We start from the raw sequence: 24,004 nt of genomic DNA, 5'->3' as shown, positions 1-24,004 counted from the left end.
TATATTTTCATAACTAAAAATTTATTAAGGAAACAAAACCAGTGCTGCAAACCAACAGAAAGGAGACGGGTCCCTCACCCACCCAGTCATCGACCTTCATCCAGGGGAGGGGCTCTCAAAGGAGAGGCAGGGAGCTCCCTGTACCCTGAAGAACCCAGTCTTCTGAGGCCCTGGGGGACTTTTACCTCCAAACCGTTGGCCTTGGCTCTCCTGCACAGTCCCCCCTCCTTCTGGCATAATCTTGGGCTTTTCAGAGGACACAGCCTTACTCCTATCCTCTGGGTAGGCTGTACAGTCAGACAGTGGGCTCTGGGGAGATGCACCCAAAGGTCCTATCAAAATGTATTCCTGGCTCCTCCCTGAAACCCTCTCTTCCCCTAAGTACCCCTCAGCCTTGCTCCTGGATTTGGAGAACTCTACCAGTAGGAAGCCTCCTGAGAGAGGCTTGGAATATGGGTGCCGGATAAAGGGACAACAACAAACTCAAAGGCCAAATGGCCTCTGTGTCAATTCTTCTGGGATACTGAGAGCAAAGCTAGAAACAAGGAGAAAACTCGAGGCTAAGGCAATATTCCTTCCAGACACTGGCATACCCTGCCCTTAGGCTGGGCTGCGCAAGTGTGGAAGTTTCTCAGAGCACAAGGGTCTGGGGAGGAAGGCCTGGGGGAGAAAAGGTTTATTAATTTCCTGTCACAGGAACTGTAGGAGGACAATTCAGAGTGAGAACCTTTGGAAACAGAAACTGAGGCAAGGAAATTGAGGGGACCAGGGAGGTGAAAGGTATCAATGAGAAAGGGAAGGAAGGGGTGAGGGAATGATTTAGGGTGGGAGAACTGAGAAGAATCTGAGGAAAGTGAAGAGAATTAGAACAAAAGGAAGGCCAATGATGGAGAAGATGCAGATAAAGACCACCCAGGAAGCATGGGCCTGAGACCAGATGTTCCTTCCCTCTAGACCCATGACCATCCAGGGGGAAACTAAGTGGCAAAGTGCAATGGACTCAGATTGATAAGGACAGGAAGAAGAGCAGCAGGATGGGGGGGGGGGTGCATGCTGTGGGGGTTGGGGACCTAACGCTGCTGTGAGGGACATGGAGCCCAGAACCCAGTGAGGGTCATGGGGGAATCTGGGTCCCAGGGAGATAGCGAGACACCCTGAGCACACGCTTCAGGGACAACCAAAGCCTGCTGGACACAGGTCCAGAGTAGGGGTTCTGGAGAAGACTACAAGGACCCCTGATTTCACCTGCATCTGATGGAAACTCTAACCTCCCTGTCCCCTCTCCACCTGAGAAAGTGGCTGAGTCCCTGGGGCAAGAAGGCCTTCCCTCCAGCCCTGGAATCAGACGGGGGGAGGCAGAAAGGCTAAGAGCAGGGCAGCCCACCTGGCTTGCCTACCTCCTGTCACTGCAGCCAGCTTCCTCCCTGCTAAATCCTGGCAGCCCAGGAGGGTCCCAGCAGCTTCTGCCTGACCCTTGGGAGGGGCTCTGTGATGAGCGGCTCCCCCCCAGTACGGCCACTGTGTGGGTTGGAAGAGGATGGTTTATTGTCTGGGTGGATTGGTGGCTCAGGCACGTGGGCACCTTCCGTGGTACACTGGGCATCTGGTGGCCTCTCAGGAACGGTTCCGTGGGGGCAGGCCCCGGTGTGGCCCCCTCAGCCCACCTGGGCCCATGTGAGGAAGGCAGGGATGTCCCGCACAGGCACATTTCTCGTCAGAGCCTTCACACGCAGGTTCCGGTCATCCGTCAACAGTACCACCTCCCGCAGTAGCCGAATTGGCTCCTCTGTTGGCACAGAAGAGTGGGAGGATGTCACTTAGGGCAGGAGGCAGAGGCTCTGGCTGCCTCTATTCCTCACTGTAGGGACAGGCGGTCCTGGTGCCTGGGGGCCAAGGCCAGCCACTCCGTGGCCCTTCCACATGTCCTTTCCCTCACCCTCCCCATGCCCTCCCCTACTGGCTGGGCAGGGGCTGGGCTTCTCCTTCCTGCACAGTGCCCAGAGGGCAGCCCAAGTCCTCCCTGGCTCCCACAGACCTGCCTCCCAGGCCTCTGAACTGAGGGGAAGCCCTTTTCCTTCTGGTCCTGATTGCATGGCTGGATGTTGCATATACTTTCCCACCATAGCCAGCAGTTTGATGCTTTAGGCAGCACAAGGTAGGAAACCAAAGTGTGGGGAGAGGGGTTCACTCTTGGAGCTCTGAGGAAAGGAGGAGAGGGGTTCCTGGCAGGGCTGTGCCGAGGTGGCTCTGAAACTATGGCCCAGTGATGTCCTCTATTAAATAAATACAACCCATGTATATGTGGAAATCTCTGAGTACAGAAAAGTAAAAAAGGAAGTGAAGTAAGGATTATCCTTAATACTCTCAGTGTGTCTCAGTCTTGCTCCCCAGGGGTAAGCACCTCCTCTCAGATTTCTTTATGCACGTTTACAAGTACCTGTCTTGTATGTATAAACTTTTCTTCCTTACAATATTGGGATCATACCATACTTAATTTGATATTTAAACTTGATATATTTTAAAGATCCTTCTATGTCATGCAAACAGATATCCTTCCTTCTTGTTAGTCGATGACTTCTAGAACTAGCTCTTTTGCCACCCGAGCCCTTGAATGCACTAGGAGGCATTAAACAGGGGCCGAGCACTCCCAGTGATACCCCACCCCTGGCGAGCCCCTCCGGCTCCAGCTGGCTCCTCAGCTCAGGCTGGGTGTTTCCTGATGGAGGTCGAGGTTGGGCAGTCAGGGAAGCACAGGAAGCACCCTGTGGGGCTCACTGCCTGCGTGGGCTGGCGGGGCCGGGGGACTGCAAATATCCATGTCTGACCTGAGTGGTTTCAGGCTTGCCAGCTCCAGGCAGGGAGGCTGAGAACTGGCTGTCAGCCTGGGGAGGAGTTTGGGGGAAGAGGGAGGAGAGGTTCATGGGGTGTGATGGTGGTTAAGGGAAGGGGGAGAGATGGAAGGTGGGTGGGATGGGAGGCAAGGGCTGTGGTGGGTGAGAGGGAGAGAAGGCAGCCAAGGGTAAGGAGGGTGCTCTGAAACCACTTGACTGCCTGGGCCTGGGGGTGTGGGGGTGATGTGCGGTGCTACGGGGGCTCCCAGCGGGCTGCCTGAGTCTTGTGCGATACCCACTGTTCCTGCCCTGGGACTCAGACCAGGAGAGGCCCAGGCCTTAGGTCAGCCAACCAAGGCCCGGTGTTGCTGGCAGGGGTCTGCAGGGGTTTCTGTGGATACTTTTAGCCATTTTTAACAATAAACATCCTCTGTTTTGACTCTGGTAACTTCACTTTGTTAGAAACCAGAGACTGTCATCTTGTCAGGCCCCATCCGCCATAATCTACATGATTTTAAAATTCAACATCGTTTACACATAAACATTTGGTGACGGTTTCTCTGTGAATCTGACAAGTTAATCTGCTAAGAATTCACACTGACAAATGGGGTTTGATTACACCAGCCGTTGCTGATGTAATTCTGATAGGGGTGGCCCCCAGGATGGCAATAGGTTCCTGTAGGCTCTTTTGGGTGAAGTGGGGGTGGGGTGGGAGGCCTAGTAGGGCCAAAGCCAAAATGAGCCTCTGCTAAGAAAGAAACAGCTCTGAGGCTGGGGTGGGGCCCCAGCAGGATCTGAACCGGACTTCCCAGCAAGGCCGTGTGGCAATCCTGCCCACCTCTCCCTCAGAAGGTTCTTCTCTAGGAAGCTGCCAGGGGCAGAGCACAAGCAGACGTTTGGCTCAGCCAGGCTCTCTTTTTACTACTTGAATGCCTGAGATCCTGGCCCGAAGGGGCAGTACATGCCAGCCACGTGGCAGTGCCCCTCATTTCCAGCCCCTGGTATGGAGATTTAGGCAGGGCTATGCTAATGAGGGCAGGAGAGAAGACAATCCCCAGAGCAGTCTGAAAGCCAGGGCTAGGAGAATGAACAGAAAAGAGTGATGGGCAACCAGAAAGATAGAGCAATAAAATGACAAGAGAATATGTATATGTAGACAGGAGCCAAATAGTGAAAATTATCAGCTCTGCAGATGACACTGAAGTAGAGTATCCTAGGAATTCCTTTCAAAAGAAGAAATGCTAGAAATGCCAGAATCTTGGGAGCCAAGAGCAGAAAACACCTGAGCTTCAGTGATCCTGTAGGAAGGAAAGTTTGGGGCTGAAGATGAGCTGGTCAGGCACTTGGAACAGAGCTCTGGGGTGGAGCTGATATTGCTCAACCAGAAGCAGGTCTTGAAAACCGAGCTGAGAGCTCAGTCCTCAAGCTCTCACCTGCCTCCAACTCTAGGAGCCAGCAAAGTGCCACATCTCCCGACTGTACAGACCAGGAAGTCAGTACCCACTATTTACTGGGGAAATACCTCTGCCCCAGGCCTGGTATTAGGTAAACATTCAGGGGCAAACTGAAAGGAGTAGGAAGGCAAGCATGGCCAAGAAAGGGGAGGTGTGCCCAGGGACCACTGGGGACTGTCCGCCTTAGAGGTGCTGCAGAGTGCTGGGCCCAGGCAACCACAGCCAGAACAAGCTACACTGAATCATAAAGAAATTCTTGCTGTCAGAGAGAACTCACTGAGGACCCAAGAAAGGAAATGGATGCATGCTGTGTGGAAAAGCTCACTGCCTAGAGTCTGGCTTCCTGGGCTAGGCTCATCCCTAGTTGGCCCAGGGTCTACCTGACATTCCCTGGGGGTGGGGTGGGGTAGTTATAACAGGAAGGTCTGACCTCCAGGAGGGCAGGAAACTGGGCTGGCCTCGGGCTTGGTCCCATGTTAGCGGAGGGATCCTTCTCTAGGTCTGAGGTGGATGGGTGATACTGAGACAGCTGACTCTGCCTGGGAGAGCTGCAAGTCATACCTTTGTTGGTAGGCATGAAGTCCTTAGCCTTGTCTTTGCAGTAGTGGAGGCAGCAGGAGAGGATCAGGTCATCGTTGTTACCCTGGAGGGAGACAGTGTGAGAAGTGCCACTGGACAGGAGGGGGCGCCATGGGAAGGGGGCAGAAGCATATTCTGTCTCTGGGTCCTGGAGGGGGCCACATCCCAGAGTTCCACCCACACCTGCCCTGGCCCTGCTTGGCCCGGCCTGACTTGTGCCAAGTGTGAGCTGGGGGACAAGGAACTTCTCCTACTGCTCCTTGGCTGCCTTGGCTGAACTTCCCTCCTAAAAACTCTGTTCTGAAGGCTGGCTATGGGCACCCCCTCCTGATGGGGGTCTCACCAGCTGGCCAGTGATATCTTCACTGCGGAAGGCGATAGACTCGAGTTCATTGCCACGGCTGGTCAGGGCGCGCAGGCAAGAGTCCCGACTCTCGAAACGCCGCTCGAGGAACTCGATGGACTTCCGGGCTTTTTCTTGTACCACACGGGCGTAGCCTCCAGCCCGGTGGTCTGTCTCCTGTCCCTTGGCCAGGCCGTCCAGCTCATTGATCACTAATGGGATAGAACCCCACAAGGTATCAGCTTCAGTAATAACATCTGCCCTTCCCCTAGGCCTCGCTTTGTTCACTCACTTTTCTAGCCAGCCACTTCCCAGACCACATCCTGCCCCAGTGAAAAAACTAGGGGAGGAGGAGAACTTGGGGTGGGGTGGGGTAAGAGGGGGTGGCAGTAAGTATCTCAGACTTTCCACAGTGTTCTCTCCCCTTCCTGCCTGTTTCCCTGACCCCATTTTCTTCCTGGAGGAACTTAAGGGGATTTTCTAGAGCTGCTGTATTTGGAGAAAGAAACCTGGCCCCTCTATTGCATTCCTTAGTTATAGGATCAAATTGAAAGGGTCCCCCAAGAGAGGCAAGACGATGTAGCAGTTAAGGGAAAAGAGAAGCAATTCTCCCTCATCTACTTGGGACCCCAACCACAGCACTCCAAGAGCTTTTGGCTGGTGCTGATGGCAGGTTTCTATCCTCCAACCCCTGGCAGAGCGAAGTGAGGTCACCAAGCGGGAAGCAGCACCCATGGTCTCACTTGGAAGGGCCCTGGTATTCCCCCACACCATGCCCTTGGCACATTTACCTCCTCTTCTGATACTGCACGTGTGTGTGTGTGTTTGTGTGCCTGCCTGCCTGAGTGTCTGGGACACGGCTTCATTTTCTGGTGAAGATTCTTTCCAAAATTCCAGCCAAAAGCCTGAGGTCAAGTGGGAAATATGCACTCCTTGGGGGCTCTGGGAGAGTTTGGGGTCTGAGGCCTCTCTTCAGTGCAGTGATTCATGGCTCAGGGAGTCGGCTGAGCATGCTGTTCCATGGTGAGCCTGGCACTCATTGTCTGGGTATTCAGAGATACTTTCTGAAAAGGGCCCATGTGGGAACACATACATGCACACACGCGCATGCACACACACGATGCCTATGTTTTCAGCAACCTGAAGCTTCAGTGTCCACACAATGCGTGGCTGAGGTTGGGGGGTGGATGGGTATATGGTGCAGCAAACAGAACATCAAACAGGAAAAACTGGTATTCTATCCCAAAATCTGCTTTCCTGCTTCCAAACTAAACAGGCTTCAAAGGGGAAGCTTGTTTGTGCTTCTGCACCAGGCAGGGCTTCTCAATGCTGGGGTCAGGCCTAGGGAGCACAGAGCAGGTTAAAGAGCAGAAGAAACAAGCAGGGAAAGCTGTAGGCTTAACCCTTTGCTGCTCTGGGCATAGGGCGTAAGTCCACTAAGGAAAGCACCAGTGACCAGGAGCCCCCCTCCACATTCCCTGCAAGAGTCCAGGGACCTGCCCAGCTGAGGGAGGTTAAAAGAGGCTGGCGTGCATGGCTGCATTGGTTCATCAATTTGTTCTGCACGTATCCTCTGGGTGTTCTCATGTGTTTACTCCCTCTCCACTGAATCTGGTGGTCTTCCTTTCAGGACCATAAACTCCTCAAGGGAAGGACTGCAGTCCTGCTTTGCACTGGACCCCCTGAAAACAAGGACACTGCACACAGTGGGGGCATAATCTGTGCTGGAGACCAGGAACCCTGCTAGCCTGGGATGGTGTTTGAGGCTCCTTCCAAGTCTTAGGGGGTTCCTGAGATGTCAGCAACCTCTCCCAGCTATACCATTTCTTGACCATCTGGCAGTGACCAATTCACTTTCTTCCCCCTGGAAATCTCCTGGGTAGTCAAGGCCTAGGAAAGCACAGAGAAATACTATCCTAAAAGCTACCCCAGCCCAGGACCCAGAAGCCCCAGACAACTTAATTGTCTTGATGCTCTACTTCTAAAGAACACAAAACTTTCCTGTAGGTCTAAGGCCCTGGGTTTAAGAGGTTCTGGCCAGGCCACATGGGGAGGGGGAAGGAAGACGGGGAGGGTGGAGGCAGGGATGAGGGCTGCTTCAGTGCCAACATTCTCAGGTGGTGCTAACGTGTTTCCCACAACCCCCTAGGGTTCTACAGCCTCTGCAGGGGCGGATGTTTCCTGCCCTTTGTTTCCACCCCCATCTGGCACTAAGACATTTGGGACTGGGAGGGAAGGCCCAGTGGAACATCTTGGCATGGATGTCAAAGGTGGCTTGGCAGGCAGACTGCCAGTCTGGCAGCTTTTCCAGAGGACAGGGCTCCCAAACTTGCTCCAAGTGGCTGCTGAGAAGGCCATAATAAAAAATCCTGGGCTTCCTGATCACCTCCCAGGCTCTCCTTTTCTATGGTATAGCCATCAACCTATATTAGTTGTATCAATGCTATCAGACAGGTGCCCAGAGCCCAAAGACCACCCTGAGGCTGACCCACCTCAGGGCTCCAAGAACCAAGAGTGCCTGGACAGTAGGTCGTCTGGAGAAAGAAATCTGGGAGACCCCACTGGGATCCTCTGTTCAGAGGGTAGGAATGAGCTAGCTGGGTCCTGAGATGCTCACTCTGCACCAGCCCCAATGACCAGACAGGGGTAAAGGCCCAAGTGGCTGGAATACACAGGCTTGAGCTGAGGGCTTGCACTGGAGGGTTCCTGTCAGCCTGGCCTTAGGGTGACACTGGCCAGAAGAATGCTACCTCGAATCAACAGAATGATCATGAAAAGCTACAAGACAATCAGACCAAAGGCATCTAACCACTTCAAAATCCTCCCAGCCTCCTTGCCAGACCACCCAGCAGCACTGCCGTTATCTGCCAGGGCTGAGTGTTTACCAATAACGGGAACCAGCTTTGCTGTTTTACTGCAAGCTTTATAAGGATAAAAACAAGGGCTGGGCTCATGCAGTCTCTGGTTGCTGGGACACAGGAGTCCATTTGCTCAAGCAGTTTAAGCCATGGATCAGCCATAATAATCTGAACTGCTTTGATTATTAAACAATTTTCCTTGCCCCACACATTCCCTCCTTCCCTGCAAATCCTGTCTTACACACACACACAGCAGTGCTCTGCTGCCTGGACCCCAGGCCAGGGGGCAGAGCCTAGAGGGGATCCTGTGCACGTGCAGGCTGCTCTGGCCTTGCCATTTGACTCACCAATGAGAGGCACCACCAGGATGTACTTCCTGCTCTCCAGCAGCTGGGCCAGACTGGCCAGGTGGTCAATGAAGCCGTTGGTGTCTGGTACAAGGAACAAGGGTCTGATTTCCAGCTCCATCTGCCTCATCTGACTCTGGTCCTCCAGGACAGCCTACAGGGACACAGACTGTGAGTGAGCCCGAGAGTGAGCAGGCGAGTAGCGGGTGGTGAGCCAGGGCCCTGACTCGACAGCGAGTCAGCATCCTGCCCCAATAAACCTTCTTCCTGTTCAGAAGAAGAGTGAGTCCCCGTCAGGTCTGAGGGGTCGGCCCAAGGGCTGGGCAAAGCATCGTAATAAAAATCAACACAGATGAAATGGCCTGGGAATGGGGACATGGCTAAAACCCTGCCTAGGACTGAGATATGACTGTGATGGTATTAAAAGCAACAGGACTCTAAAAGTAAGACCTTGGGCTAAAAATCAACAAGGGAGAGTTAGGTTTCTTGGATATGAAAGTGGTTTCACATGTTTTCTAGGTAGCATACAGAAGGCTACTTCTCAATCCAAAAACTTATTTATATCCAAAATTGAATTTATTTCAACTTACTTTATTGTGTATCTTAAAAAAAAAGTTAAACTCAAAGGCTTTACAAAAAAGTGATGCTGACAATTCATAATTAATGCCAAACAGTCTCCCACAGCAGCACAAATCCGTATAGTGTAAATGAATTATGACCCAATTCACATGTCTTAAAGAGCAACACCCAGACTGAGCACAACCGCCACAAACTTCTTGATGAGCAGTGTCTCCTAAATGCCGGTGTTTTTGTGTTCCACTTTCGCTTCTTTGCTACAACCCTGTACAATCTGTACTATTATTTAATATTTTTCTTTAAATTGACTTCAAATCAACTCACTGTTTTTACTTAGCCTCTTTTTTTTTTTAATTATTAAATTCAGTTTTATTGAAATACATTCACACACCATACAATCATCCATGGTATACAATCCACTGCCCACAGTATGATAACATAGTTATGCGTTCATCACCACAATCTATCTCTGAACATTTTCCTTACATCAGAAAGAACCAGAACAAGAATAAAAAATAAAAGTGAAAAAAGAACACCCAAATCATCCCCCCATCCCACCCCATTTGTCCTTTACTTTTTATCCCCATTTCTCTACTCATCCATACACTAGATAAAGGGGGTGTGATCCACAAGGTCTTCACGATCACACTGTCACCCCTTGTAATCTACATTATTATATAATTGTCTTCAGGAGTCCAGACTGCTGGGTTGGAGTTTGGTAGTTTCAAGTATTTACTTCTAGCTATTCTAATACATTAAAACCTAAGAGGTGTTATCTATATAGTGCATAAGAATGTCCACCAGAGTGACCTCTCGACTCCATTTGAAATCTCTCAGCCACTGAAACTATTTCGTCTCATTTTGCATCCCCCTTTTGGTCAAGAAGATACTCTCAGTCCCACGATGCCGGGTCCACATTCATCCCCGGGAGTCATATTCTGCGTTGCCAGGGAGATTTACAACCCTGGGAGTCGGGTCCCACGTAGCGGGTAGGGCAGCGAGTTCACCTGTCGAGATGGCTCAGTTAGAGAGAGAGGGGGGGGGGGCACATCTGAGCAACAAAGAGGTACTGAGGGGGAGACTCTTAGGCACAATTATATGCAAGTTTGGCCTCTCCTTTGCAGTAACGAGCTTCCTAAGGACTTAGCCTCTTCTTAAGCAATGATAGCCCTGGTATCAAGAACTTGATATCGTAGTCACGTGTACATTTCCATAATGAAAAGTCAAAGTGTCTTCTAAGTCCTACTTAAAAATCACCTCACGCAGTACCAGTGGTCTGTGCACACACCTTGGAAAGCTTATGGCCCAGTGCTTGTTAGCCTTAGACTTTCCTGTCTTTCAGGGAAGCTCTGCTTTCAGGTCTTTGAATGCCTAATTTTTTTCAAGTCTGACAGCCTTCAGCGTAGCAACAGCCCTTTGAGAGAGGCTCTGGCTATGTCCTCTTCTACAGAATGTGGGTGGACACTACAGCACTGCTGCTTCTTCCAGAGACTATGGCCACAAAGCAACTGATTTGTTGGCATGTGCCCGGATAGCGTGCTCCCCGTGGACGGAGCCAGAGGGCACCAATACAACTCTGGCAGGGACTGGGTGAGCAGGTACCAGCCCTGCCATGCCCTCTCGTGGCCTTCTGCCACACAGCAACTTACAGACGCTCAGAGAAAGCAGGTGCAGGGCAGGGGGAGTGGACGTGCGTGCCAAGTGAGATGGGGCCCACAGTGCTGGCCCTGCCACTAACAGTCAGCGAGGAAGACTGCTCAGGTTTCACTGACAATGATAGTAAAACTGAAAGGGCATGGCTTCAAATGATGGGCGTGGCTTCTCTGTGACCTGCTGGGGACCTCTCCCTATGAGTAAGGCAATGCTGCCACTGCCACCACAGCTGGTGGAAGGCACAGGCCACAGGACGCTGGCGGGCATGAGAAACATGCCTGAGAGGCCTAGTCTGCTGAAGTCTTCCTCTTGATTTCACCTCATCGGGGGAAAGTACCACTACTGCTGGCCACCCTCCCAGGGGACTTGGGTCACTGCCCCTTCCCATAGGGCTGCCAACTAGAGGGTGACACACATTCCATCAAATTTGGTGTGGGTATTTTGTAAGAGGAGGAAATGTCCCTGCTCAGGTTCAGTTAGCAACTCCACCCTTTCTCCTTCATGCAGCTGGAGCCCCAGCATCTCTGCTCCTCCTAGCCCAGGCCTGGTGCTCTCCACCCAGCTCCTTCACTGCTAGAACACTTTTCCTGGTACCCTAGGCCCCCAAATCTCTGCTCTCTGGGTGAGAGGATACAGAACCAGCACTGACACTGGGTTAGGTGAGGCTGGGGAGTAGGGGCCTCTGTGGCATCAGGGACTCGGGGTTCTAACTGAGCAATGCATTCCTGCTATGGCATGGCCCAGACTCCTTTTCACAACTCAGATTTCCTGTCTTGAGCAAAGCCTCTGTCAAGGAAACACAACTGGCTGCCATTTTTTTTCCCCATGGGGATGATTAGCTTTCAAGACCTTGCACCATTTGAATTTTATAGCTGGCACCAACCAGGAGGACCTTTAAGCCATGTGGCCAAGGGAGGCTGGGGGCAAACTGAACCCACCTATGTGTTCTGATGACAGGACAGAGGAAAAATTTAGAAACAGGACCCAGAGAAACTCTAACTGTCTGAGTTCTTTGAGCTCTGGCTCAGGGCCAGAAAGGTGAACCGGTTACAGCCTCTTGGGGAGGCGGCAGTTTTTCTGTTCTCTGGGGGTGGGGTGGGGTCAAGCTGTGTGAGGGTGGTCGGAACTGTGCTGCCATCATCCGGTCCCAGGGACGCCCGCAGACAACTTCCCTTAACCTGGCTCTGCCCAGTGAGTCACCGCACAACTGCTTCCTGTTCCCCACTGGGCCTCACGGATTCTCAGGAGATTAAATGAAGTTGCTCCCTCTTCTCCTGGGCTACCAGTGGGCTTGGGGGTCATACCTGGGACATGAGTCTGGCCCAGTCCCCTTAAAAAGAATGGCAGATGAGGAAGACAGGGAGTCCGCAGGCACTCTTCTATGGGTGTCTGTATTTCCGGTCCTCTCTGAGTGGTGCTGTGTGCGCGCGCACGCGTGCGCGTGTGTGTCTGTGTGTGTGTGTGTTCAGCATTTGCCCTCCCAACTTTTCCAGATTTTACCCGTCAGATTCCTGGCAGCTGTGCACGGCGCCTGTGCCGGCCGTCACGTCCCATTCCAATCTCTGGGTCGCACGGTGAGAGAAGGACACAGGATGCGCAGGGAGTGAAAAAGTGATGTTGGTGGGGAGAGTGCCAAGTCCCCACTCACAGCCATGGGATGCTTGGGGAGAAGGGGGGAAGCATGCTGCTGTGGAGTTCAGAGGCCGGTAGTGAGGTTTATTTTTGTTTGTATGAGTAAAAAGCTGCAGAAGCCTCTGGTGGGGGTGAGGGGGGCGCCATTGGAATGTTGTGATTCAGAGGGACAGGCCCTGGCCTTCAGTCAAGTGTGCTGACCCGGAAGGAGAGTTCCACAGTAACCCTTTTAACTGCAGCTGAGGCTGGGCTATGATGGTCCTTAGAAAGTGTACTGGGAACCAAGGAAAGAGTGGACACTCCAAGTCAGCCCAGAGGCAAGAGGAACTAACTCTCTCTGAGGTGTGGGACATCCTTGAGCAAGCTGATGGGAAACTGGGAAAGAGATAACAGACAATAATATCTAAGGAGGGGGCCAACTGGCTTGGGTCCCCAGGAAGGGCTCTTTTATGTTTAGTGGTTAAGTTTTTCAGAGTGAGGATGATTTTGTGATGCTGACCCACTGAAAAGTGAGACACTGGGAATTACAAACCAAGGTAATACAATGAGCTTACACAGGAACTGTGGAACTCAGAGAACCCTGATCATGAAGCAGGCAGGGCCAGACCAGGAAAAGGCCTCCTTAGGTCTTCTTTCTGTTCATGGGCTCCACAGGTGGGTGGCAGCAGCTTGCTTCCCTCTGCAGGGTGAGGGAATCACTCATCCCTGAGCTTCTCTGGCCTGGTCAATGTCTTTACCAGAAATCTGAAGTTTGGTAATGCAGCAAATTTTCATATTCCCCTTGAATGTGAAAGTACCTACTAAAGTGCCTGATACATGTGTTGGTAGCTTAAAAAGTATCAGTGCCCTTTCTTCCTGTGCAACACCATTTTCACTTTCTGTATATCCAGGAGGGTAAATATCTGGGGAAACCTAGGCAGCAGAACTGGGGCGGAGAGGGGTAAAGGCAGGGGACCACGGATTTCTATTGTAAGACTCATCATCCTATTGTTTTGTAACTATGTGGATATATTTTTTTAAATGAAAAAAAATGCAAATGAAATTAAAAAAAAAATAGCAATAGTTGGTGAGCTAACTGGCGGGCAGTGCCTTCTTAAGCCAGCAGAAACCAAAGGACGCAGATTCTGCCTCTGCTCTAGAAAGCAGGGCAATGCCACCAGCTTCCCCAGAGCATCTTCATTAGGGGTGGGTTGCTAATGGGAAAACTACTTTTTGGATCCCTTCTCTGGATGTCTAAAGTCAGTACTACAGAGCTGAACAATTACTTGCTTTCTTTTTTAAAGCTATAATGATTTGTTTCTTATTTCTTTTTGTTTTATGAGGACTGTTCATTTTCCACTGTAAGGTGCTCCAGGAGAACTACCTTCTTTTCTGGTAGTTTCTTTTACAATACCTTACCCTACCTTACCATAGGAGCTCAAAAATGTAAATCACAGCATCTCAGAGCTAAAGGGCACATTAAAGATGATCTGGTTGAATTTTCTCTGATAATTCTCGGTCTGAGAGAGCCAGAGAAGCTCGCCCTTTTCTGATGGAGAGGAAGTGCTAAGGCCAAGCCTGGCAACTCTGTGTTTTAGCAGCAGCCAATGGCGTGGACATCCTATAGGAGGACAGGTCCCTGGGGATGCTGCTGGAGCCAGGCAGGCAGGAGTGGCTGAAGCAGATCAGAGGCCCTGTACCACAGTTTGCAGAGAAGCTGGAATGGGCTCGGATGGGGAGGGCGGTTGCCCAGATTTGCAGGCCAATGTGCTTTCCTGCCCTGGCGTGGACGTGCCCCGGGCCTGGTAGTCCACGGGCTCCCACCCTATCTCCGACAGCTAGGAGCCAGGGCTGAGTGTCTGTCTTCCGCTAGCTTCCATACAGGTGTGGGGGGCTCTGTGCATGCCCCATTGTTCCTCAACAGCATCCCCCCCACAAACACACCCAGCTGGGTGGCAGTGTGAATGGGCTGCAGCTATATTTAGAGTGAAACTCCTGGGGCCACCACAAAGGAGTGACTGCATCTTCAGATGGGTGGGCGGGAAGGGGACAGGGGAGCAAAGCTATTTTCAGAACACATGTCATTGCTGGCTACAGAGCAAGACTGTGGCCATAATGTCGCGGGAAACAATAGCTGTGGCCAGAGGAAGAGCCTGTTGTGTTTCAGGTGGGATGTTTGCAATGGCTCAGGAAACCTGACCCCGCCCGACGGCAGCACAAATCACAGCAAAGCCTCAGGGAGGCAGAGAGGAGGCGGGGGATTCACAGGGCCTGGGCTAGTATGAGGTGCCAAGAGGCCACGCCTCATGCCTGGAGGAGGATTTTCAGTGACCACTTTGCCCTGGGGGCCTGGTTAGGAATGAAACACTTCTGACCAATTTCCCAGACAAACCATGTACCCTATTCTGGTCTCTGGATACCTCCCAAGAATGGCAACGACAAGAACTCAGGCAGAAAGCAGCAAGGTGGGCAGAACCAATCCACTGTGGAGAGCTGTCTCAAGCAACAAGGCAAAGCCTACTCTGGGCCTGGGATTGCGGCCTCAAAGTCCCGAGCGGGTGGACTGGGCCCCACCAGTGTCCAGGGGCCTGCCTGGACTGCAGCTCCAGCTGCACAGCCCTGAGAGCTCCTCACACCCCTTTTCTGACCTCCAGTTGGCCCCACTCACCAGCCTCTGTGCAACACCGGAAGCAGGGAGGGACAAGCTGCTGAGGGAGGCCAGGCCTCACCTCCCCCCACGGACGAGCTTAGGCCCAGGGGTCTAGGTGGAAGCAGGGAGGAGGGGGTGTGGTACAGGCCCAGATCTCACTTGGACTTTACAGCCATCAAGGGGGCCAGGAGGATTTTTTCAACCCCATCTTCACATCCCATTCCCCAAACATGTGTGGTTCCTGTTTTGCTGCATCTGTAAAAGGCGCTGGGAGCTGGGGACTTGCCTTACACCTCTCGGTTAACACCCCTGGAGACTGATGGAGTTCAGAGCAGTGTAATTTACAGCACATCTCTCCGATCTTAATTCACTCGATGCTCCTTTCTTCCTTATTGTATTAGTGTGACCCAGGTACCTGCCAACAATAATGGTCTCTCTAGCTAGGAGCCTCTCCCCCACTCCCAGGACAATTTATACCTTTTCCTTGGGATTTTTCCCTCTTAAATTAAACAAAAAGAGGAAAAATAAGAAAAGGTTAACATGGGTTTGGAGCGCTGAAGCCCCCGTGGTTCTGGGCAGAGAGCCAATGGCCCGAGGGCACACACATGTGTGTGCTCTCCCAGAAGGGCCTTCACCGGCCCTGTTTTACAGCCACCTCGGCACAGACTCCAGGGTTCACGCATATGGCCAGACAGATGTGTCTGGCTTACGTTCAAGGCTGGAAAATGAAGAATTATGGAAGTGAAGGGCCCCGGGCATTGGGGGGGGGGGAGGGGGAATTTTTCCTCTACTGAGAAATCCTCCTGTGGCTGTGAGGCTGGAGGAAGGAGGCTGACAGGAGGCAGGGCTGCCAGCAGTGGTACATGTGGGGCCTGTTCTTAAAGGGGCCACAGCACCCCATGCCCTGGCCAGCCCCCAGCAGGCCCCTGAGCAGCCTCTTCTGAAGAGCTGACAGGAGGACAGGCCTATTGGACAGGGGCAGTCAGGGGCCCTTGGAGTCAAGTCCCATAGAAGGCCTTCTCTTTGTAAGACATTGCTTGTTGTGGGGAGAGGCAAAGCTCTGGACCTCATTATGGGCTCCCAAAGCATCCCCTTCTTCCTTTTTCTAACAACACTCACTCATACGTCAAGTTGCTTGTTTCAAGACTGCCTTCTCCCCAACATTGTACATTCTGGATGGGACTTTTTTGTTCACTCCTGTGTCCCCCAACCACAAGCACAGTCAATACTACTTGCTAAACTGAACTGAAGACATGGTCCCTGATTCCAAAGAGTTCACAATACAGTGAGGGAAACAAGTTCAGAAGTAACTGTAATACGAGACACGATATAAGTTTCACTAATGAAGTATAAACCAATGCTACAGGAACACTGAGCAGAGAAAGATGAATTCCTCCTGGGGGAAATCAGGGAAGGCTTCACTGAGGAGATGGAGTTTCATGTGGGAATTGAAGGACGAATAGAATTGCATTAGGTAACAGGAAATGTGGAGCAGAAAAAGGGTACTCTGGTTTGAGGGGATAGTCTTAAAGAATACCTATGAGTGAGAAAGGACAGAGCATGTCTGGGGGACAGTGAGCAGAGAGGAAGGTGAGTGTTTTTGTCCAGGCAGAAGAGTCTTACTGTCTGGATGGACATTTGACATGCAGTGTCTCATTTAGGCCTCAAAGCTACTCTAAGAGGTAGGTGCTATTACCATTCTCATTTTATAGACTAGGAAACAGGCACAGAGAAGTTAAATAATTTGCCTGAGGTCACACAGCTAGAGTGAGCAGTGGAGCCCAGACTGCAGTCAGGTCTTCCCGATCACATGCTCTGAAACCCTAGGCCAAAGAAGGGCAGCTGAGAAGAGGGAGGAAAACAGACATTCCTAAAGAAGTTGAGGGGGTGGCTTAAGGCTTCCTCACGTAAACAGTCATTAAAGGGGGGTATGACTGGCTCTTCTGTCTGTCCTGAGCTCTACATAAGAGGAAATAAGCTTCTAGTGCAAGAGAAACAGCCTGGGATAGCCAAAAACAAGAACTTGTTGGAGGTTAGGATATGGGTACACAAGAAGGCTGTTGGAGGAAAAAGTCCCTGTGTGGAGATGAGGTTATTTCTGGGATGGTGAAGCTGTCTCCTGTTCAGAGGGGGCTCTTCCATTCATTATGCTGGGAGCCCAGAGAAGCAGACTCTGTCTATGACATCTTCTTCCCCTGGGAATTCTCCATGGCCTCTCCAGGAGCATCAGGCTAAGGTTCAGGGAAACTTTGAACCCCTCGAAAATGTGTGAAAGATTCCGCATGTGTGGTGTGCGTGACTGTGTATTTATAGATCATCGAGAGAGAGGCTTTATCAGATTCTCTGAGAAGACCTTGATCCTGCCTTGGAGGCTGGGAGGAGGGAGACTCCTGGCATCAAATACGCTACCAGAATTTAGTGGTGGGATAAGAAAACGGGGGTGGAGCCAGACAGGACCCGAGCCCTTTCCTGATGGGGTCCTGCTCCCCCATGCTCCTTGGCACACCCCCCACATACCCTGTACAGTGACCACCCTGATGGGAACCACCCTTCCTAGGCAGGCCCCACCTGGATCTTTTCCTGGCGACGCTGCTGCTCAGCTATCTTCCTGGCCAGAGCCAGCTTCTTGGCCCGAAGTTCCCTGATGTCATCCTCGCCCCCGCTGCCTTCAGCCTGTGAATCTTCCTCAAAGTCTTCAATCACCACGTCCTCATCCTTTGTGTGGTAGAGCAGACCAGGAGAAAGAGGAGACTGTGAGCCCATGGCACTTACTGAACCCACCCTTCTGCCATGCCAGGCCTCCCTTGGACCACTCCTTGCAAAGGGCCCCCAAGTTGTGTGCACCCTCTAATTAGGCAGAGAGGGGGCAGAGAGAAGCTGTTACTATTCCTCCCAAATTGCTCCCTTTTGAACCATAGGGCTCCTTCCTCTTACAGAGTCACAGATGCACACTATAAGTCACTCCCACTCATGTATATATACTTCCATGCTTGGACTCAGCTCTGTGTTCCATTCTCCCTTGCACACTCACAAGGTCAAACTCTGGGCCTATTTTCATTTTGAAATCACCAAAGGGGCAAACAACAGTGAAATTTAAACCACCCAATTTAAATTGAATTCATGCTAATGATCTGATAGGAATCAACACTGGCCAATGGCTGGAGTTAGGCGTGGAAGCTCCTTGACCCAGACAGTGTCAGGGAGCAGATGCTCTAGCTCAGCAGACCCTACCCTGGTTTCTTTTTAAGAGCACAACCTGGCGGTGTGAGGGTGCTGGGCCCCATCACAGGAACTCACATGACACAACCTTGCTTAGCTGCCCTGCCTGAGCCTGGGCAGGGTAGGGTGCCTGGCTAGTGTAAGAAGCTTACTCCCAGGCTGGTGGAGCATTCCCCAGGGATGGCACCACCCTGCTGGCAGTGTCAGCACTCAGAGTCACCACTCCCTGGGTGGTCCCCGGCTCCATTCCTCACTCAATATTTGGCCTTGGTCAGCAGAGAACGTGCAGCTGCCCAAGAGAGCTTCCTTTGAGGGACAGGGTTAGCATGGGTACATGGGGAGGGATTTACTAGAAGATTCCTGTGTTTCTAATGGATGATGATAACAATAAGATTATGATAATGACACCTACCATTTACTGAATACTTATTATTGGCCAGGGACTGGGCTAAGCATTTTTCATGAATAAACTCATTAAATCCTCACAACCACTTGTGAAATAGTTGCTATTACCATCCCTATTTTATAAATGAACAAACTGAGGCTTAGAGAGTTAAATAACTTGCTCAAGGTCACATAGCTAGTACGCGGCAGAGCAGGGATTCAAATCCAAGTGAGTCTGCCTCCAAAGTCTGTGCTGTTGCCTATTATGGACAAGTAGCACTGGGTCGAGGTCCTTTTTCCCAAGGGTACTTTTTTGGGTTCTTGTGCCATTACAAAGACTGCCTGAACCTAAACCAGAAGCCCAGATCCGGCCCACTGTGGCTCAGCTTCCTAGGCCTCCTATAGGCCCACCTTGGACCTGTTCAGTACAGGTTGCTCTCTCCTCTGTTTGTCTGTCACAGATACTTTTCAGATGGATTTGATTGGGTGAAAGTGGTTGCTAGGTGTGTGGGTGGGTGGGTGATGGTGGGATGCTTTGTCCTGGGAGCAGAATCTAGGGGTGGGAAGATGGATATTTTTGTAGCATTCCTGAGGAACTGGACTCTGTTCTGTTCATGACAAATGATGTCTGAAGAAACTTCTCGCTCTTGTTTTTCCAATCAGTTTAAGTGACCCACACCCATATCTGGGGGGTTGGTGGGAGATGGGATCTCAGTATGGGGCCAGAACCTGCCACTATCCTAAGAGGACTCAGAGGTTTGGGGGTGCTGTACATAGTCACTGCTCATCTGGCAACACACAAGCTGTAGTGTGACAGAGTTCACTTGGCTATGGGAAGGAAGAAGACTCTCTTTGCACACTTACTTCCTTCTTCATGGAGTTTACCTGGACTGGCTCATGGGGAACACTGACTGCACTGGTCAAGGACGCTGAGGGTTATCACGGGGCTTGGAGTGAGCTTGACTGAGGTCAGAAGAGGGTCAGAGAGGCTTGTCTGAGGTTCGCTCAGCTCTCACAGCAAACGAGGAAGTGTGGGGTTATGAAATTACACAGATCATGGTAAGTAGGGTTTCCCAGGGGCCACTAACATAAAGGAACCCAGGAGGCTCGTGGGAAAAGGAAGAAGTGGGCAGTGTGGCGTGGGTCACAACCTTTGCCTGGTCAATAAGTCTTAGAATGAGAGAGAGAGTGTGGAATAGCGAAAATCTGGTACCAGAGAGCTGTTCTGTTCCTTGTAAGAGCAGAGGAGACCTCCTTGGCTTTTACACTATGCCAAATTTGATTTGGTATTGAGGCTCCAATGGCCAGGGGACATCTCTGAGAGCAATCCTGGAGAGAGCCTTGCTTATCTTCCATTGCTTGCTCAGCCTGAAAGTGTGGAGAGAACTGACAGAGGTGCAGTCCCACACGTGCTTCCCTGCACAAAGCCAGGGCTTGGGTGGCACTGTTCTGCCCAGCCTGAAGCCTGGATACTCCAATGGCTTTAGCAACCCTAGTGTCTCCTCCCATGCTGACAGCTCATTCTTTCCCATTATTCCTGCCCAGGTTTCATTTGGAGACTCTGGAATCATGGGCTTAAGTTTATCCCTGGAACTACCTCTGTCCTGGGAAGCTGAGCCCTGTGTCATCAGGGGTGGGGTGGGGTTCTCCAGCTATTCCGATGAAGACGGTCCAAGACTTTGCTGCTCTGAAGACTCTGAACCAAAGGTGGCCACTCTATCACTGCCTCAGATCACAAATGACAGCTTCCAGCTGACATCTGGCTTCCCGGACCTGCTGCTTATTTCATCTCTGCACCCCACCCTGCTTTACCAGGCACTTGAGACTGCTGCAGGCCAAATGACTATGTTGGCCTATAGGTGACCTGGCCTCTGGCTAGAATTGCTTCCACCCTTGCCTAAGTCCCAAGCTCCTTCACACCTAAGCCCCCTCTGTCTTTAACACTGTAACGTAAAAGAGAAGGAAAGAGCCAACCTTCAGGGAAAAGTGAGGTGTGGGCACACATACACCTGGCAGAGTCACCCATGCCTAGACACACACGCAAGGCAGCTGGCAGTAATTAACACATTCATGTTCTGACACTGGCACACATGCACGTTTACCCATAACCCACAGACAGCAGAGAAGCTGGCAGCAGGGTTCAACTTAGACTGGCACACAAGCCTGCCATATCCAGACTCACATCAACAGGCACATTTACAAAGATACATACACGTATGGCAGGGCAGCTGCCAGTGGGGTTTTGCAGGGATGGGTATATTATACAGGCATGTGAACACGCGTGCGCATGCACACACAGCCTGGAGTGAAGCAAAGGCTACAGGAACAACCAAGGGCAAACAAACAAGAAGAGAATTCCTTAATCACATCAGGATGTGCAGGAGGGAGGGAGGGAGGGGAATGAGGGAGGGCAAGCTGGGGGAGGGGGCCAGCAATGTCAGCTCTTCCTGTATGTGTGCTGGAGGCTGGAGTTGAGGCCTGTGCTGCACCAAGCTGTGCACATCTATAAACTTGATCCTCAGCCTGAACCCTATCACCCGCCTCTCTCCACTCCCTTTCCTAAGCCTCTAGAGCTGCACAATATTAAGCTCTTTCTTTCTTTCCCCGCCTTCTCCTCCAATGCAACATTAAAAAGAAGCATCTGGCACTTGTAGTAGAGTGAGATGCAGGCACTGGGGTGGGACAGGCAGGAATGGGCACCAGCAGAGTGCATCTTGAGAAGCTGGCTGGTCATATTAACAAAGACACTGCTCTGAGGGGTTATAAATAACCAGGAGTAGAAGCTGAGACCATGGGCAGAGCAGGGCTGGGGAGGGGGGCGGGGGAGCTTCCCTTTGCCCACAGCGTGCTCTTCCCGCATAGTACCTCATCTTCCAGTTGTTTTCCCTCTTGGCTTCCCATTTCCTTTCCCATGGTGTCTGGGACGGGTGCCACTGACACATATTTTCCACCCTTGAATGCCAGCAGAGGCTCTTCTTGTCCACAAAGGGCTTCCAGAAAATACTTCAGTACTGTGACCCTTTTGCAGTCAGCTGCAATAACCTACAGGGCGAGAGGGAGAGAAGAAAAACAGCATTTTCTGAAAAGAAAGCTAAAGATGAGAGAGACTGTTTGCTGGCTGAGGGGCACATGAGAAATGTGTCAAAGTTACCAGGCAGGGGAGGCAGAGTGGGTGATTGGGAGTACGTGCATGCCTGTGGGTACATGTGTGGGGTGGTGAGTGGTGGCTGAGGACCAAGCTCTTTTGAAGGAATGAAGTTACCACCATCTCTCCTTAGTTCATCTGGGGGGGTCTCTCTGATGACTCAACCCCAACGGTGGGTACCCACTCTTTCTTTCATTAAAGTCCTGACATAAAAAAGGAATATATAATTTCCTCTAAATTTGGTATCGAATGGGTAGAAAGAAGGGTGGAGTGCCAGACACTGGCCTTCCTAGAACACAGCTTTCCTAATAGTCTCACTGCCACTCTCCACTCTGCTCCCAGCTCCCCTCTCTCCAGCCTCCCCACAGGAGAATTTTCAGCTCGAGTGTAAAACGAATGATGAGGACTTCCTTGGCTGTTTGATTTCAGCAGATCATTTTGGGCATCCCCTGACAAGTTCCCGCCCCACTTAAGAGCTTTTCATGTTCAAGAGACTGGGGTCAAGTGGGAGATTGTCAGGAGGAGGGAAACAGGCAAAGCAGGTGGGGGTGTTTCACCAAGCTGTGTCCTCCCAGGCTTCAGCCACCCTGTTCTTAAGTAGTCCATCAGCCCACAAACAGTGTTATCAAAGAACTGGGGTTGACTGAACTGAAATGAAATTCCACATCTTGGGTAACTGTCAAATCTGTAAGTGCTTTAGATGATGGAGTTTCTATGGTCACCCAGTCTGGGGTCCTTCTCTGTGATCACACACACATGCCCTAACCTCCACTCTCACATGCTTTGCTTGCACCCTTCCTCATTCTTGCTCTTTCATACCTTTCTTGTCATCTCTAGCTTCTGGCTACTTCTCCCCATTGGCAGGGTGCTTACCGAGGGAGAGGAGGGGCGCCGCTCGATCTGGAGCCTGGAAGCTTGTGAGGACCACACCACATGGGAAAACACATTTCTGTGGCCATATGTGCCCTCATCGCCATTTATTTGAGATCACACTGAGTGTCCCATCCTTTTAATGCTTCCCTATTTCTTAATGTAAAAGGGACTTACATGTCTGTATCACATAGTAAATACTAATTTGGAGACTGTCTCTGAATGTTACTCATTGTTTTATAGGTACACATGTTCTCTCCCTACCTAGACAGTCACCCCACTGGTGGCAAAGACGACATCTCATACTTCTCATACTTGACAGGTAAGGGGTGCTACGGACCGAGCTGGGCACACAGAAGGCTCACAATAAAGTCTGATAGGCACAGGGAAGTGGGCTGGTGTCAAAGGGAGCAAATGAAGCAGGCACAATCCATGCGCTCTGGACACCGTGGAAATGAGCACTGCTCTGCCAGCTGGCAGGCCAGGGAAAGTGCAGAGCCCACTGTTCACCTGTGTGCTCCCCCACGCCACCCTCTGCCACGTTCTCCCATCCAAACCTGCTACTGCCCCCTGGGGACTGTCTAGGAGTGGTCCTTGCTCTCCCTCACCAATGCTGCCATCATTGGTCTGAACCTCAGGCTAAGTCATTTGCCACCTCCACCTGAGAGGTTGACCTGTGACATGCTCTCACACCCAGAAGAGGCTTAGGAGAGGACAGCCATCTTGGGCTTGGGGCTCTTGCTCTTGGGCCTACCTCCCTGAAGGAGGAAGGAAACGCTCCTTGGCCCAGGGCAGGTAACCAGGGTTCTATCGCGTGTATTCAAACATGTGATGAGGAAGGCTAGAAATACAGAAGCAGGGGTTAAAAGGCATTAAAGAACAGAGCTGAAATGAGTAATAGCCTGGCAGGCAGCACGCACAGTGGCCTCCCTGCATCCCCAGTCTCTCACTCGCAGAGGAAACTTCTGCATTTCCACAAGACTGCCAGTTTCCTCTCTGTGGTCTAATTTTAACCACCTTGTCGTTACAGAGTGTGTCAGCCACCTGACCCCACTATGACCTCTGACCTTATGCCCCAGCTACTGCTTGCACTATGGAGAATTATGTAACGGGTCCAGGACTTTTCTTTTCGGTGTGAGGCTACTGCCACTGAAAGGAGGAGGTGGGAGTTAAGGGGTGAGAGGAGGACAGAGCAAAAGCACGAGATGGGTCCTTGGCATCACCTGGGTGGTAAGAGACACACTGGCACCCCTGCTGAGTGAGTGGCAGAACCCTGCCCAGTAGAAGTGTGTGCACACTGACAGGTGGGCAGGAGATGGCTGCCACGAGAGCACAGGCTGGCCGCTATGCTGAATAGCTCAGGAAGAAAAGTGTGATTCCTGGCCAAGATGGAGAAAGGCCACATGTGTGGACGTGGGACTCCTGGAGATGGGGATTTCCAGGGCACAGTGGGACCCAGGGATGCAGACATCCTGAGCCTGCCC

At 51.5% G+C, this 24,004-nt stretch overlaps 1 protein-coding gene across 3 annotated transcripts in view; it reads right to left on the bottom strand.

Annotated features, from left to right (window-relative positions):
* SMG6 (SMG6 nonsense mediated mRNA decay factor) overlaps window positions 1–24,004 on the bottom strand; it is a 226,197-nt gene continuing 202,193 nt past the window's right edge. For all 3 annotated transcript variants that reach the window (XM_037809231.1, XM_037809232.1, XM_037809233.1), the window contains 6 exons: window positions 21,371–21,547; window positions 17,471–17,617; window positions 8,413–8,566; window positions 5,208–5,419; window positions 4,847–4,928; window positions 1–1,786 (listed from right to left, as the gene is read on the bottom strand). In XM_037809231.1, coding sequence (XP_037665159.1) covers window positions 1,656–1,786; window positions 4,847–4,928; window positions 5,208–5,419; window positions 8,413–8,566; window positions 17,471–17,617; window positions 21,371–21,547 — 903 coding nt within the window. In that variant the 3' untranslated portion in view covers window positions 1–1,655. The remainder of the gene's footprint in view (window positions 1,787–4,846; window positions 4,929–5,207; window positions 5,420–8,412; window positions 8,567–17,470; window positions 17,618–21,370; window positions 21,548–24,004) is intronic.

The sequence above is a fragment of the Choloepus didactylus genome, chromosome 18 (assembly GCF_015220235.1).
Source record: "Choloepus didactylus isolate mChoDid1 chromosome 18, mChoDid1.pri, whole genome shotgun sequence".
NCBI lineage: Eukaryota > Metazoa > Chordata > Mammalia > Pilosa > Megalonychidae > Choloepus > Choloepus didactylus.
This window is presented reverse-complemented; position numbering and strand designations above follow the sequence as displayed.